The sequence below is a fragment of the Ustilaginoidea virens genome, chromosome 4 (genome assembly GCF_000687475.1).
Source record: "Ustilaginoidea virens chromosome 4, complete sequence".
NCBI classification, from domain to species: domain Eukaryota; kingdom Fungi; phylum Ascomycota; class Sordariomycetes; order Hypocreales; family Clavicipitaceae; genus Ustilaginoidea; species Ustilaginoidea virens.
Window position 1 is genome coordinate 2,693,993 of NC_057319.1, and position 17,210 is coordinate 2,711,202.

Below are 17,210 nucleotides of genomic sequence, written 5' to 3' on the forward strand. Positions count from 1 at the left end.
GGACCCACACCTCTAGAGACCCTCCTTGCATGCATGCCCAGCTGCACGCTACTTTGGCGGCTGGTTTTCCTGCCAGGAACGGGGCGCCCAAGGCGGCGCATTCTGATTTCTTTTCTTGGACCAGACTGGACGTCTCCCCTCTCTCCCTTTTGGCGTTTCTCCAGGGATAGCGATGAGTGTGAGATAACGGCTATATATTCAGTGCCATGAGCCGGTCCTTCCTCTCACCATCATCATCCGCCTCGACTTGGGCTTCTCCTATCCGCTTGGGTTCTGGCCCCGGGCACTTGGGTTGCTGGCACCTGACGGCCGTTGCATCAGACCCGTTGGGTGGCCAGATGTGAGCCGGGTGATGTACTCCGTACCTTGGTTGCAAGCGAACCATGGCGGAAAATGTCTGGTATTGACCCTCTTTAGATCTGGGCTGTCGTGGACCCAATGTTTTCTCTTGGAACGGAACGAAGGCGTCGCCGGTGGCGAAGGCACAACTGAAAGCGACCCACAGGATTTGATGTTCGGATTAGGCTAAGAAATAGTCGCCTTGGGAAAGCAGGCTGCAACTGGCCAATTATTTTCAGTTTCGTGGTTTCGACGCTATAAGCCGGCTTTGCTCTGCTGCGAAAACTCATAATTAACAGAGTATAAAGAAAAATAACCACGTATATAAACATGGAATATTAGAAAAATATAAGTAAAAATTAAACTCATTTAAACTTGAGAAGGAGGACGCTTTGAAATCAGTAATATGTAAAAGATCTGAATATATAAGAGTAATTATTTCGCCTTATTTCACAGAGTATTTCCTGGATCTGCAGCTCAACTCAGATAAAAAAAAAACTTTTGGCATATATGCAAGTAATTTATCTAAATAACCATTGATTACCAATGTAAGTAAAATGTCAAGACATTATTTTTCACAGCTATAATAACAATAACTAATAAGATTAAATAAATCTTAATTTATTTTTTTTAGCTTGGTTTTGATCATTAGTTATAACAGGTTTTAACTAAATTATTATACTAAATAATGTTTATTTTTGGCGTTATAATAAAATACCAAGATATTACTAGTTCTGGCGTAATAATCAAATGAGTATGTATATATTTACTTATAGCTTACTAATAAAAAACAATTAATATGCTTTTAAAATTCCATATGATTTGACTACTTGTTTATACTACTAGTATACATGAAATAGAAAATGACACGAATTTCTTACTTACTGTAGTAATACGGAATGCAAACTAAAATGCATTCCGTTTTCATCTAAAATTATTTGTATTTAAAATGTATCTAAAAATAAAAATTTTTTTATAGAAAGTAAAAGTTTATTTATAGATAACTGGTCTTCTTATATCAAGCTTTTAGATAGTGTATTGTCAGAGTCGCAGAAACTCGCCTTGTTTATACTCTTTTTCTTGTATTATACTTTGGATGTATATTTACTTTAGTGCATATCATTATATCAGCACTCCGGCTTTACCTCTGCGCCCAGTTTCCGCGGCTACGATACACAATGGATTGGAAATGTCAACGCTTGTTTCTGTTCTTGCAGATTCTCTCCTGCCTGCTGGTACAAGGAGTGGTGAGCTCTGACAGTTGTTCGGACAATGCTCTGGTCAAGTATCAGCCATTGCAGGTCCTATGCCAGGGATCAACGTACACCCTGACAGGGGCATAGTGAGTTTTCCGCAGAAACCGCACGGCCGCTCGCTCCGGCAAACTAACCTCAAGGAAACCAGCACGAGCCTGGGCTGTACAAGCGCGACGGCCGGGCCGGGGACGGGCGCCTCGGGCACGACCGGCACGGGCCCCGGAGTCATCCCCAGCAACACGCCGACGTGCGACGCCAAGTGCCAGCTCCCCAGCCAGCTCGTCGGCTTCACGCTCTACGGGTGCGCCGTGTCTCGGGCCGGCTTTCCCGGCTTTGTCAAGGTCGCCACAAGCAGGTCGATGGACCTGGGAACGTGCGCTGCAGTCTGCACGACCCGTTTCATCGGCGTGTACCAGAGCGACTGCTATTGCGGAGATGTGCTGGACGCATCCCTGACAGTGGCAGACCCGAGCTCGTGCACCTGCAACATCCCGTGCCCCGGCAATAGCCAGCAGTGCTGCGGGGGGGCAAGCCCGCTAGGGCTCAAGCTCAAGCGGCAATTGACAACCCTGGCCACCATTGCCTTGACCTTGTATCAGCGCACCTCCGCCAGCTCAATGAGCAGCGTCGGCAGGGTTATCTACACCACCACCAATTCCCTGGGGTCAGACTCCTATGTAACCATATACCAACCGGTTGGAGGTTCCGTCACGGCACCGACGACCATCACCATCCCTCCCAGCGGCACCAACCCTGGCAGCGTCGTCATCGTGACCCCGCCGGCAACTGGGGACTACCTGACCCTAACCCAGCCATTCGGCGGCTCCATCACAGCGCCTACCACTATGACCATTCTCCCCAGCGGAACGAGACCGGGTAGCGTGATTATCCTCACGCCGCCGGGGACCGGAGCCTACGTCACAGTCACCCAGCCTTACAGCGGATCGCTCACCGTACCCACCACCTTTACGATTCCAGCCACGGGGACAATCCCAGGCAGCGTGGTCATCATCACCCCCCCAGTAACTAGCCTGGTGACGGTGTTCCAACCCTTCAGCGGATCTCTTACCGTCCCCACCACCTTTACCATCCCTCCGAGCGGTACAAATCCGGGCAGCGTAGTGATAGTCACGCCGCCGGCGGCGGCAACAGGCATGGTTACCATTACACGGCTATTCAGCGGATCACTTACAGTGGCTACAACCTTGACTATCCCCCCGAGCGGCACTAACCCAGGCAGCGTGGTAATTATTACACCGCCAGCAACTGGGCCTTTCTATGTGACCTTTTCTCAACCTATGTCCGGTTCTAATAGTATTCCCACTACAATTACGATACTACCTAGTGGCACGAACCCCGGCAGTGTGGTGATTATAACACCGCCGGCAACTGGGCCTTATATCACAATTACACAGCCACTCTCTGGCAGTAATAGCGTTCCTACCACGATCACTATTCCCCCTAGCGGCACTAACCCAGGCAGCGTGGTTATTATAACGCCGCCGGCAACTGGGCCCTTCTATGTGACTATTACACAGCCGCTCTCTGGCAGTAATAGCGTTCCTACCACGATCACTATTCCCCCTAGCGGCACTAACCTGGGTAGTGTCGTTATTATTACGCCGCCGGCAACTGGGCCCTTCTATGTGACTATTATACAGCCGCTCTCTGGCAGTAATAGCGTTCCTACCACGATCACTATACCACCTACCGGCACTAACCCAGGCAGCGTGGTTATTATCACGCCGCCGGCAACTGGGCCCTTCTATGTGACTATTACACAGCCGCTCTCTGGCAGTAATAGCGTTCCTACCACGATCACTATTCCCCCTAGCGGCACTAACCCAGGCAGCGTGGTTATTATCACGCCGCCGGCGGTAACTGTGCCATATGTTACTATTACACAGCCACTCTCGGGTAGTAATAGTGTTCCAACCACCATAACTATACCACCTAGCGGCACTAACCCAGGCAGCGTGGTTATTATCACGCCGCCGGCAACTGGGCCTTATATCACAATTACGCAGCCACTCTCTGGCAGTAATAGCATTCCTACCACGATCACTATACCCCCTAGCGGCACCAACCCGGGCAGCGTGGTTATTATAACGCCGCCGGCAACTGGGCCCTTCTATGTGACTATTACACAGCCGCTCTCTGGCAGTAATAGCGTTCCTACCACGATCACTATACCACCTAGCGGCACAAATCCTGGCAGCGTGGTCATCATTACGCCACCGGCGGTAACTGTGCCATATGTTACTATTACACAGCCTATCTCTGGTTCTAACAGCATTCCTACCACGATCACTATACCCCCTAGCGGCACTAACCCGGGCAGCGTGGTTATCATAACACCGCCGGCGGTAACTGGGCCTTATATCACAATTATGCAGCCACTCTCTGGCAGTAATAGCGTTCCTACCACGATCACTATACCACCTACCGGCACTAACCCAGGCAGCGTGGTTATTATCACGCCACCGGCGGTAACTGGGCTATATGTTACTATTACACAGCCTATCTCTGGTTCTAACAGCATTCCTACCACGATCACTATACCCCCTAGCGGCACTAACCCGGGCAGCGTGGTTATCATTACGCCACCGGCGGTAACTGTGCCATATGTTACTATTACACAGCCTATCTCTGGTTCTAACAGCATTCCTACCACGATCACTATACCACCTAGCGGCACTAACCCAGGCAGCGTGGTTATTATCACGCCGCCGGCGGTAACTGTGCCATATGTTACTATTACACAGCCACTCTCGGGTAGTAATAGTGTTCCAACCACCATAACTATACAACCTAGCGGCACAAATCCAGGCAGTGTGGTTGTTCTCACGCCGCCGGCAACTGGGCCTTTCTATGTGACTATTACTCAACCTATATCCGGTTCTAATAGCGTTCCTACCACGATCACTATACCACCTACCGGCACTAACCCAGGCAGCGTGGTTATTATCACGCCGCCGGCAACTGGGCCCTTCTATGTGACTATTACACAGCCGCTCTCTGGCAGTAATAGCGTTCCTACCACGATCACTATTCCCCCTAGCGGCACTAACCTGGGTAGTGTCGTTATTATTACGCCGCCGGCAACTGGGCCCTTCTATGTGACTATTACCCAGCCGCTCTCTGGCAGTAATAGCGTTCCTACTACTGTCACTATTCCCCCTAGCGGCACTAACCCCGGCAGCGTGGTGATTATTACGCCGCCGGCCACTGTGCCATATATTACAATTACACAACCGCTTTCTGGCCCGAATAGTATTCCCACTACAATCACGATACCACCTAGTGGCACGAATCCTGGCAGCGTGGTTATTTTTACACCACCAGTGACTGGAGTATATATCACAATCACACAGCCTATGTCCGGCTCGAATAGCGTTCCCACTACGATCACTATCCCGCCTAGTGGCACCAACCCAGGTAGTGTGGTTGTTATTACGCCGCCTGTAACCGCGCCATCCTACGTGACAATTACACAGCCCCTATCTGGTACTAATAGCGTTCCTACTACGGTCACTATTCCACCCAGCGGCACGAACCCTGGCAGCGTAGTCATTATAACGCCGCCGGCGACTGCGTCTTTCTATGTAACAATCACACAGCCCCTATCTGGTTCTAATAGCGTTCCTACTACGGTCACCATCCCACCTAGTGGCACCAACCCGGGTAGCGTAGTCATTATAACGCCGCCGGCGACTGCGTCTTTCTATGTAACAATCACACAGCCTCTATCTGGTACTAATAGCGTTCCTACTACGGTCACTATTCCACCCAGCGGCACGAACCCTGGCAGCATAGTCATTATAACGCCGCCGGCGACTGCGTCTTTCTATGTAACAATCACACAGCCCCTATCTGGTTCTAATAGCGTTCCTACTACGGTCACCATCCCACCTAGTGGCACCAACCCGGGTAGCGTAGTCATTATAACGCCGCCGGCGACTGCGTCTTTCTATGTAACAATCACACAGCCTCTATCTGGTACTAATAGCGTTCCTACTACGGTCACTATTCCACCCAGCGGCACGAACCCTGGCAGCATAGTCATTATAACGCCGCCGGCGACTGCGTCTTTCTACGTAACAATCACACAGCCCCTATCTGGTTCTAATAGCGTTCCTACTACGGTCACCATCCCACCTAGTGGCACCAACCCGGGTAGCGTTGTTATCATAACGCCGCCAGTAACCGGATCCTACGTGACAATTATACAGCCCGTATCTGGTTCAAATTCTGTTCCCACAACGGTCACTATCCCCCCCAGTGGCACGAACCCAGGTAGCATAGTAATTATTACGCCTCCAGTGACTGGACCATATATTACACTGACGCAGTTTTTATCTGGTTCAAATTCTGTTCCTACAACGGTCACTATCCCACCTAGTGGCACGAACCCAGGTAGTGTAGTGATTATTACGCCTCCAGTGACTGGGCCATACATCACACTGACGCAGCTTCTATCCGGTACAAATACCATTCCTACCACGCTCACTATCCCGCCCAGTGGCACGAACCCAGGTAGTGTGGTAGTTATTACGCCTCCAGTGACTGGGCCATACATTACACTGACGCAGTTTTTATCTGGTTCAAATTCTGTTCCTACAACGGTCACTATCCCACCCAGTGGCACGAACCCAGGTAGTATAGTAATTATTACGCCTCCAGTGACTGGGCCATACATTACACTGACGCAGCTTCTATCCGGTACAAATACCATTCCTACCACGCTCACTATTCCGCCCAGTGGTACGAACCCAGGTAGTGTAGTAGTTATTACGCCTCCAGTGACTGGGCCATATATCACCCTGACGCAGATTTTATCTGGTACAAATTCTATTGCCACTACGGTCACCATTCTCCCTGGCGGCACGAATGCTGGCACCGTTCTTATTTATACCCCGCCGGTGACCGGCCCCTATATTACCCTGACGCAGCTTCTATCTGGCACGAATACTGTTCCCACCACAGCCACTATTCTCCCCAGCGGCACGGTTCCGGGTACGGTAATCGTCCAGACGCCTCCTCTGACCGGACCGTATGTAACCATTATTCAGCCTCTAACGGGGAATAATACAGCCCTTACCACGGCAACTATCCTACCCATTGGCACTATCCCGGGCAGTGTCATTATCCAGACCCCAGCTTCTTTTGTTACTCTTGTACAGACTCTCAACGGGACGAACACGGTGCCCACAACAGCGACCATCTTACCTACTGGGACGGCTCCTGGGACAGTGATTATCCAGACACCGCCGTATACGGGTCCCTATATTACGATATTTCAACCTCTTACTGGCACCTACACAGTCCCCACACACCTAACTATTCCGCCCACAAACACCGGTCCTGGCACTGTTATTATTCAAACACCTGCGTCCTACGTCACCATCACTAAACCAGGCACGGCGAGTGTGTCGGCAGTAACAACACTCTCACCATCCGGGACTCTTCCCGGCACTGTCGTCGTGGTCTTGCCTTCACCGACGCCGGGAGGTGCATGTCTACTTCAGCAGAACTGTATACCTCAAGGTCTCAATATCAGCTATTATAGCAATGGATTCGCCGCAGCTGGCTATAGCTGTAATGCAGTCCAGTCCTTCTACTATATTCAAAGAGGCCTTATACCGCTTGCTTCGGCATTCACCAATATAACCTTCTTTTCCCAGCAAACAGTTACCCCAGTTGGTTATCAAGCACTCTACTTATCAGGTCCAACTGTATGGCCCTACTATGTGGGCTGGACCCGTCAAGTAAATGGAGGTATTACAGTTGACGCTAATAACTTCACCCTTGTTTATTCTGGGTTTTACGTGGCCCCGACAACAGGCCCTTATCAAATCTGTATGACGGTCGATAACCAAGCTCAGCTCTATTTCGGTCATGCTATTGCTTTTGATTGTTTTAGTGGCCAACCAGTTGTCAATAGCCAGCCTATACTTACTAGTTATGGCGCTGGGTTTAACTCTCCACAATCATGTAACAGCTTGTATCTACTTGCCGGAAGTGCTTACCCTTTCAGGCTTGTAATGGGTAACTGTGGTACATTATCCGGCCTTCAGTTTACTATCCAGCCGGCAGGCTCGGCCGCAAGCTACAATAATCCAGGACAGTTTTACCCAGTCTCTTGCGCTGCTTAGAGTTTGCCTGCACATGTAGTATGATGATCGTGTCTTTCGGGGTTCTTCGGAATGTAGTACCAGGAGTAATTTCAATAACAAATTTAATTGCCTCTTTCTTTTCTCTTGTATCCTTTCTTAAGAAGTAACAAAATGTGACAAGTCTTATTCCCGCATAAAGGGGTTAATCAGGTTATTCGCTGACGATGAGTGACCTGGTTGACCGCTCCGTGAAAACATGGTGAAGTTTACTGGACTAATCGCAAGGTTCCCCGGATCAGAATTGACTTGAGGTTTCCTCAAGCGCCTAGCATTGTGTGAGTCTTGTGTTTGTATTCTGGCCCACCAGAAACAACGGTTCCGCTGTAGCGAATGTTTGGTGAGTCGCACTTGCACCTCAAAAATAACCGGCTGGTAACTGGCCAAGTGTAGATGGGGGATGGGTCAGCTAGTGTACGATGCCAGAGGATGTGCTGGACCCTTCATTAGATGTCGGGTCCGCATGCCAAAGCCTCTAACGCCAGAGCCGCGCTGCTCTCAATCAAGACCTGATCCGCCTGATGGTACCGGCACCTGTGTCCATCGGCCACGACAGCTTGTGGCCTACGCAAAAGTTTGCAAGATATTGAGGTTTCGACCGGAGGGTCGCTCGCGCCGTAACTACTGACCAATCAGCTCGGGGTTCGTAGGCAAGCACGCGGGCTCCAGTCCGGCCCCACATCGGCCCCACCCGGCTCTGCCAAGCTAAATCCTCGGCTATCCGCCCAATAGGTCTGTATGACTCATGCTCCGGCGATTAGGCGCTGCAAAGCACGAGTTGCTGCTCCGTACCTATTTATACCAGCTCCTGATGAGCGGACGCATGACCCGTCTCTCGTGGCGGCTCGCCGAATCGCAATCGCATCCAGCTCCCGCCGTGGTTCGAGGCGGCCTCCCGGGGGGGCAGGCGAGTCGCCGACCGTATGGTGGCGCGGGGCAGCTCCGTCGGCAGGGGATGAGCGGATGAACGCGGGACTTGACCGATAGACTCGACCAGGAATGGGCGGGCTCGGCACCTGCGACGGCCGGGTTGGCTTCCGCAGGGCAGGCGTCCACACGGCCTTGTCCGGGGGTTTCAGCAAAATCAATAGTACCGTGTGTCATGCGGGTGCCCATGCTTATATGGCAAGCTTAGTTTCAGAGACGGCGCCAAAAGGCCTGGAGCCCCCCCTAGTAGGCCCTAGAACATGACCGGGCATGACCGTGTAGACGGGAGGCTATCTGTAACGGCGGCGTCGAGGTGGTGCGACAGGGCTGCCGTTGCGAGCAAAGTGCCACGTATTACCCGTGATGAGGGACGGCCTTGATTTGTGCAGACCCTAAACTCTTGGTGGAGACGGGAGGCCAGCGCGGTGCGCCCGCGACAAGACTGGATAATACTCCATGCCTGATGTGGACGATCTGAGAGCTTCTGACTACTTTGGACAGCACGGGGGTTCTAAATTTATCCCCCCCGTGTCCGGGCGGAACCACCGCATCTGTCCGCATCTGTCGCGGGCGGTAGAAAAATCCGGGATTTCTCAAAGTACTAAAACCAAGCCGCTCCTCAAGGGCGGGCCTCTTGCTGCCCCTGACGAGCCGCCGCATCACCACCACAGCTTTCCGGTTGCCTTCTCACGAGCAATATCGAAGAAGCGGAGAGAAGGCAACGAACTTTACACCAAGCAAGCCCCGCCAAAACCAGACCAAAAGGGTGATAGAGAAGGGAAAAGAAACAGATAGAAGAGAAAAAGCAAGGAGCCACGATGAAGTGGGCGTCTTGGCGCCTCATTGGGCTCTGGGGCCTCGAGGCATGTCTTTTGTCGGGCAGAGCTCGAGGCGAAGCGGCGTCATGTTCGACAAACACCATTGTCAACTACCAGCCCCTCGAGGTGAGCTGCCAAGGATCCAAGTACACCCTGACGGGGGCATAGTGAGTTTTCTTCTCCCTCCCGCGGCGAGCCGTCGCATCGCGTCGCGGCAACTGACATCAAGGGGCGGATTGCAGCACCACCACGACATGCCTGCCGGTCACCTACGTCACCGTCACGACCGCCGGGGACGGCGCCGTGGCCACCACCGTGACGCTGCAGCCCAGCGGCACAGCGCCCGGCACCGTCCTCATCCAGTCCCCCGCGGCCAGCGCCGCCGCCTGCAGCTCCGGGTGCAGCCTGCCCGCCCAGCTCATCGACTTCCGGTTCTACGGGTGCGCAGCGTCCTCCGCCGGGTTTCCCACCTTCACCATAGTATCGTCGAGCAGCTCGATGGATCTCGGCATGTGCGCTTCTCTGTGCACGACCCGCTACATGGGTGTCTACAACAGGTACGTGGCCAGCCCGTTCAAGGCCGGGGGAGGGGGGGAGAAGGGGCCGTGGGCGTGGACGGGGGACGTGGACGGGAGAAGCGCTGACCATGCCTCTAACCTGCCGTAAAGCAACTGCTACTGCGGAAACGCGCTGGATGCGTCACTCACGGTAGGCGGCAGCAACCAGTGCGCCTGCAACTCGGCGTGTCCCGGCAACGCGAACCAGTGCTGCGGCGGCCAGGCGATCCTGAACTTGCAGAGGAGATACGTTGGCCGCTTGAGGCGCCAGTCGGCCGCGCTGGCCAACATTGCCATGTCCCTGTATCAGCGTAGCGGCGCCGGCAACAACACCACGACGGGGACAACAACGACCGGTTCCTCGCAGCCGAGCACCTACACGACGGTAACCCAGCCGTACAGCGGGTCTCTGACGGCTCCGACCAACGTTACCAATTCTGTCCCTCCGACAACAGAGCCTAGCAAAATATTGCTAATTGGCAATTACACAGGACCACTCACATTCCTTGCCCCTACTGGCACTAACTCAGCCAGCGTTGTTATTTTATCTGGCCCGTCAAAAGCTACTGATACTATCCCTGGGATGGTCAGTGGCGTCCCTGCGATGACAGCTCCAACAGGTGGAAGTGCGACATTACTACTGACCTCACTTACCAATACGGGACAACTCTCATCGCTCTCTCCTGCCGGCACTAACTCGGCGTCCTCCGGCCCAGTTACTATAAATGAGCCTTATCCTAGCTCGCAGGCGCCCTCTGGCCCAGTCACTATATCCCTCAGCTCGCAAGCGTCCTCCGGCCCAATCACCTTACATGACCTTTATCCTAGCTCGCAGGCGCCCTCTGGCCCAGTCGCTGTATTTCTCAGCTCTCAGGCTTCCTCCGGCCCAATCACCTTACATGACCCTTATCCCAGCTCGCAAGCGTCCTTCAACCCCATCACTATACACGAGCCTTATCCCAGCTCACTCGCAGCTCCTATTACTATTACAGTCCCTGCCAGCGGCACTAATTCTGCGAGCTTTATTTTACTGCTGCCTCCGATGACAGAGCCTAGCAAAATATTGCTAATCGGCACTTACACAGGAATACTCTCGTGGCCTGTTCCTACTGGCACTAACTCAGGCAGCGTCATTATTGTACCATTCCCGACAACTGCTACTGGCACCGACCCGGGGATGGTTAGTGGCGTGCCTCCGACGGCTTCCACGGATTCGTCAAACAGCTTCATCCCATTTGCTACAACTATTACAGTACCTTCTCAAATTCAGCCAAGTATTTGGGCGGGGCCGTATATTCCACCAACGTTGCAGGGAATATCAAGTCCAGTCACTCTACATGATCCTTATCCCAGCTCTAAGGCTTCCTCCGACCCAGTCACTATACACGAGCCTTATCCCGTCTCACTCAAAGCTTTTACTACTGTTACAGTCCCTGCCATCGGCACTAATTCTGGGAGCGTTATTATACCACTGCCTCCGACAATAGAGCCTAGCAAAATATTGCTAATTGGCACTTACACAGGAATACTCTCGTGGCTTGCTCCTACTGGCACTAACTCAGGCAGCGTCATTATTGTACCATTCCCGACAACTGCTACTGGCACCGACCCGGGGGTGGTTAGTGACGTGCCTCCAGCGGCGACTTTGCAGGGAATGTCAAGTCCAATCACCATTCATGAGCCCTATCCCAGCTCAGTCGCAGCTTCTCCTACTATTACAGTCCCTGCCAGCGGCACCGATTCTGGGATAACAGAGCCTAGCAAAATATTGCTAATCGGCACTTACACAGGAATACTCTCGTGGCCTGTTCCTACTGGCACTAACTCAGGCAGCGTCATTATTGTACCACTCCCGGCAACTGCTACTGGCACCGACCCGGGGGTGGTGAGTGACGTGCCTCCAGCGGCGACTTTGCAGGGAATATCAAGCCAGGTCACCATTCATGAGCCTTATCCCAGCTCAGTCGCAGCTTCTCCTACTATTACTGTCCCTGCCAGCGGCACCGATTCTGGGATAACAGAGCCTAGCAAAATATTGCTAATTGGCACTTACACAGGAATGCTCTCGTGGCCTGTTCCTTCTGGCACTAACTCAGGCAGCGTCATTATTGTGCCATTCCCAACAACTGCTACTGGCACCGACCCGGGGGTGGTTAGTGGCGTGCCTCCGATGGCTTCCACGGATTCGTCAAACAACTTCATCCCATTTGCTACAACTATTACAGTACCTTCTCAAATTCAGCCAAGTATTTGGGCGGGGCCGTATATTCCACCAACGTTGCAGGGAATATCAAGTCCAGTCACCTTACATGACCCTTATCCCAGCTCTCAGGCTTCCTCCGACCCGGTCACCTTACATGACCCTTATCCCAGCTCGCAGGCGACCTCTGGCCCAGTCACTATATACCTCAGCTCGCAAGCGTCCTCCGGCCCAATCACCTTACATGACCCTTATCCCAGCTCTCAGGCTTCCTCCGACCCAATCACCATACATGAGCCTTATCCCAGCTCTCAGGCTTCCTCCGACCCGGTCACCTTACATGACCCTTATCCCAGCTCGCAGGCGACCTCTGGCCCAGTCACTATATACCTCAGCTCGCAAGCGTCCTCCGGCCCAATCACCTTACATGACCCTTATCCCAGCTCTCAGGCTTCCTCCGACCCAATCACCATACATGAGCCTTATCCCAGCTCTCAGGCTTCCTCCGACCCGGTCACCTTACATGACCCTTATCCCAGCTCGCAGGCGACCTCTGGCCCAGTCACTATATACCTCAGCTCGCAAGCGTCCTCCGGCCCAATCACCTTACATGACCCTTATCCCAGCTCTCAGGCTTCCTCCGACCCAATCACCATATATGACCCTTATCCCAGCTCTCAGGCTTCCTCCGACCCGGTCACCATACATGAGCCTTATCCCAGCTCTCAGGCTTCCTCCGACCCGGTCACCTTACATGACCCTTATCCCAGCTCTCAGGCTTCTACGGATTCGTCAAGCAGCTTCATCCCATTTGCTACAACTATTGCAGTATCTCTTCGAAGTGAGCCAAGTGTTTTATTTGGCCCGCTTGTTCCATCGACAACTACTACGGATGCCCCCAGTGACACGACGTCGGACCCGGCCCCGTCGGCCACGTAAGTGGTGTCTGGTTTAGCACGCGCATCCTTCTAGCGGGCCTCCATGGCACCTGCTGTTCGCAATTACTTTGGTTTGTTCAAGCTAGCTGGCTGGTACGAACCTAGCAAACGTGGCTGGGGTAGACTTTTTTTCGCTATGAGCCTATGAGCTCATACGTGGTCTCGATCTTGGCCTTTATATCCGGAAGATGCGTCGTTGAGTTCTTGGTGTTGACGATGCTTTACTAGATGCGAGGCCGCATGTGCCTAGCTTGGCTGTATATATCTGTTCTCAATTATAATAAGTACCTAATAGAAATGTCGTTCGCCCTGTAGTCTGCCGGTATTTCTCCAGAATCCATACCGCTTAAACTGGCCCACGCGGTTCTCGCCATATTGCGATACAAGGCTGCACGGACTCATCGGGCTTCCGTAGCACGGGGCCTCGAAGTGCCAACTGCCGCCGCCGCCTGCCGTCGTGGTACGGAGTCGGGAGTACATACCAGGCCGGGATGCTACTTTAGTGGCGGACCCCGAAAAGCGGAGCTTTGAGCCGGCAGGCAGGCGGGGATGCAGAGCATGATTGGCTACTCCGTACTCCGTGCAGCTGCGGCCCCACTCGGCTGCTGCTGGCACGTGCTGATGTCGTGACACCGCCGCTTTCTTGCCGCCGACTTGCCGCTGCATCCCACACCAGTTGACCTGCTTATTGATATTCGGCGGCGCCGCGGTTGGGGGTTGAATGCACGATGCCATGGGTCACGTCAAGGTCGCGTTGCGCCATAAACTAGTCTGTGCGGACTACTCTGGTAGCCTGGCCGGATCTACGTGTTACTGTATTCCGCGCCTGTCGATTAGGGGGCAGGGCCTGCGAGGGCGTGGCCCTACAGTTTCCTGCAGGGAAAGGCTGGTTCCATCCTCTCAGCTGGCTGGACCGCGGGTTTTTTTTTTTTTTTTTTTTTTTTTTGGGCCACATCGTAGTTCTCGCAGTAATTGAAAGAATCACTTGCCACTGCATGCTAACATCCCCCTCGGCTTGTTGCTGATTTTGCCCTCGTATGTACAGAGCAGCTTGGTCAAGGAGGTAGGTACATGTACCTACGTACCTTAGGTAGGTACCTGCTGACCCGACCCTGCTGAAAACTCCCAGCCTTCTTCTGACGGCCAGTAATTCAAGGTCCAGTCTATGCATGTATGTGTACTTGTTGCGCTACGCTACGCGGCTGCCAAGTCAGTGCGGCAGTAGTCGCTATAGCGCCGGCAACATATATATACCATCAATTGCCGGCATTACCCAGCTGCACCCTTCACACGCAGCTGGACCCGTCGACGGCAATTGATCCCCCGCTGGTTTTAAGTTGGCCCATGCACAGGCCGGGGCTGAATTTAATTGGCCCCTGCCCCAATCTAGATTCAATGTTTGCCAACTTGGCCCCAGGGCTGCACTTGCACTGCACATCACCGCCAGGCCAGCTGCCCGCTCCCGAAAAAAAAAAAAAAAAAAACTCAAAATCTTGTCCATCATCCTCGACGTGCAAAATCCCGCGCATACCTCACGATCACGACCCTTCCTTTGCCACACGACACGGCCCCGGCTCAGGACCTCTCTCCCGTCTTGTTCCCCCTCGTCCCCGCAGTCGAGGGCAAAAAAAAAAGAAGAAGGCCCGAGACAGAATAAACAAACCGTCAAAGAGGAGCCGGTCGCGCCGGATCCAAGGCAAACGCACCCAGGAGGCAAGGCGGGAGAGAAAATGGCTTCCAACCCCCCCGTCGTCGGCCTCCTCGGCGGCGGTCAGCTGGGCCGCTTCCTCTGCGAAGCCGGAGCTCCCCTCAACATCCCGATTGCAGTCCTGGACGCCGACAACTGCCCGGCCAAGCAGGTCAACAGCAATCGGCACCACGTGTCTGGCTCGTTCAAGGACCCGGCCAAGATCAGAGAGCTGGCCGCCCACTGCGACGTGCTCACTGTCGAGATTGAGCATGTCGACACCCAGGTGCTCGAGGAGATTGACACCCACGGCGTGCAGGTGCGCCGCGCCGACGGCACCCTTTCCACCAAGAGGGTCGCCGTCCAGCCCTCGTGGAGAACCCTGCGTCTGGTGCAGAACAAGTACGAGCAAAAGGAGTACCTGAAGACCCAGGACGTCCGCGTCGCCGAGCAGATCCCCGTCGAGTCCGGAGCCGCTATGCTTCCTTCCATGGAGGCGGCCTCGGCCAAGTTCGGCTTCCCCTGGATGCTCAAGGCCCGCAAAGATTCCTACGACGGCCGTGGCAACTTGAAGATCTCGACCCGGGCCGACCTGGACCGGGCCGTCGACGAGTTCGGCAACCTGTCGTGCTACGCCGAAAAGTGGGTTCCCTTTGAGCTGGAGCTCGCCGCCATGGTGGTCCGTACCGAAGATGACCAAGGAAACCTGAAGCGCGTGATTCCCTTCCCCGTGGTGGAGACTGTCCACGAGGACAACATTTGCTCCAAAGTGTTCATGCCGCCGCGCGGTGTCCCCGAGCATGTCTGCCGCGAGGCGCAAAGGGTGGCCGTGTCCGTGGTGGAAAAGCTCTGGGGTAGGGGCGTCTTCGCCGTGGAAATGTTCCTCACCAAGGATGGCGACATCATCTTCAACGAGTGCGCTCCGAGGCCGCACAACAGCGGCCATGCGTCCATCGAGTCTGTTCCTTACCTGTGAGTCCTGGAGCCCCCTCTGCTCGCTGCCTTTCTGCGAAATGATTCCATGCCACGGGGAAAGGAAGGCTGTGTGCCCTGACCTTCCCGGCGCGACAGGTCCCAGTTCAAGGCGCAGCTGGTTGCCATCCTCGACGGACCTCTGCCAGAAACCTTGGAGCCCCACGTCTCCTCCAGCATCATGATCAACATACTCGGGGGCGCCCGTCCCGACTCCCATCTCGCGCTCGTCGAAAAAGCCAAGTCCATGTACGGCAAAGGGAAAGCAGTCTACCTTCACCTATACGGCAAGGAGTCCAAGCCTGGCCGCAAGATTGGCCACGTATCCGTGACCGGAGTGGGCTCCATCAAGGAGCTGGAGGACTACGCCGAGCCTTTGCTCAAAATGGCCGACGCCATCCGACAAGAACGTCTGCAAGCCTCGAGCCAAGCCCTGAGGCCGGCAGCGGCCCCCGCAGCGCCCAGCGCCACCACCGGCTCCTCGAGGTCCTCGAGGTCCTCGAGCCCCCCCCTGGTGCTGGTCACCATGGGATCCGACTCGGACCTGCCCGTTCTGAAGGCCGGCATCGACACGCTGAACCAGTTCAACGTGCCCTGGGAAATAGACATCACCTCGGCGCACAGGACGCCCGACAAGATGGCGCAGGTCGCCAGAGGCGCCGCAGACCGCGGTCTCAAGGTCATCATCGCCGCCGCGGGCGGCGCCGCACACTTGCCAGGCATGCTGGCGGCGTACACGCCGTTGCCCGTCATCGGCGTGCCCGTCAAGGCAACCCACCTCGACGGCTACGACTCCCTTCTCAGCATTGTCCAGATGCCGGTATGTCCAAGCTTTGTCTGTTTTGCGTGCGATTCGACGCTCCGTCCGCGCGTTTTGCGTCTCTGTTTTCTTTCCGCCTCGAGACTAACGTGCCTCTTCTTTTGTTTTTTTCAGCGAGGCGTGCCTACAGCAACAGTGGCAATCAACAACTCGACAAACGCCGCGCTGCTGGCCATCCGCTTCCTTGGCGCCTTCATGCCCGAGTTGCTGCAGAAAATGAAGGAGTACCAGGCAAACATGGAGAAGGAAGTGAAGAACAAGGCAAATATACTGAGGCAAGGCGATGTAGACGAGTATTTATCAAACATGAGCAAAAAATAAATGCTTATCCTTTGCCGTGTTTTTTTTTTTCCCTTCCTTTTTTCCCGGTTTTTTTTTTACTTTTTATTTTTTATTTTTTTTATTCTTATTTTTTTTTTAAAAGGCTGAAGATTACCAGAGAAAAGCCCCGTCTTCGGATGGAGCAAGGCGGAGAGGCAAGCAAAGACAAAGCGTCAATACCTTCCTGCGTTACGTCCTCGGC

At 53.8% G+C, this 17,210-nt stretch overlaps 3 protein-coding genes across 3 annotated transcripts; all 3 read left to right on the forward strand.

Annotated features, from left to right (window-relative positions):
• Positions 1–1,517: 1,517 nt before the first annotated feature.
• UV8b_05173 (uncharacterized protein) lies at positions 1,518–2,826 on the forward strand (the record flags this gene model as incomplete). The annotated part of the gene is made up of 3 exons (XM_043142671.1): positions 1,518–1,681; positions 1,744–2,716; positions 2,776–2,826. 3 exons carry the CDS (start codon positions 1,518–1,520, stop codon positions 2,824–2,826), a joined length of 1,188 nt encoding a protein of 395 aa, XP_042998605.1.
• A 6,687-nt stretch (positions 2,827–9,513) lies between these two features.
• UV8b_05174 (uncharacterized protein) lies at positions 9,514–13,209 on the forward strand (the record flags this gene model as incomplete). Its single annotated transcript, XM_043142672.1, has 4 exons — positions 9,514–9,680; positions 9,756–10,070; positions 10,182–10,497; positions 12,403–13,209. 4 exons carry the CDS (start codon positions 9,514–9,516, stop codon positions 13,207–13,209), a joined length of 1,605 nt encoding a protein of 534 aa, XP_042998606.1.
• A 1,729-nt stretch (positions 13,210–14,938) lies between these two features.
• UV8b_05175 (uncharacterized protein) lies at positions 14,939–17,008 on the forward strand (the record flags this gene model as incomplete). The annotated part of the gene is made up of 3 exons (XM_043142673.1): positions 14,939–15,867; positions 15,967–16,687; positions 16,802–17,008. The coding sequence occupies 3 exons, from the start codon at positions 14,939–14,941 to the stop codon at positions 17,006–17,008; spliced, it is 1,857 nt and encodes a 618-aa protein (XP_042998607.1).
• Positions 17,009–17,210: the final 202 nt, after the last annotated feature.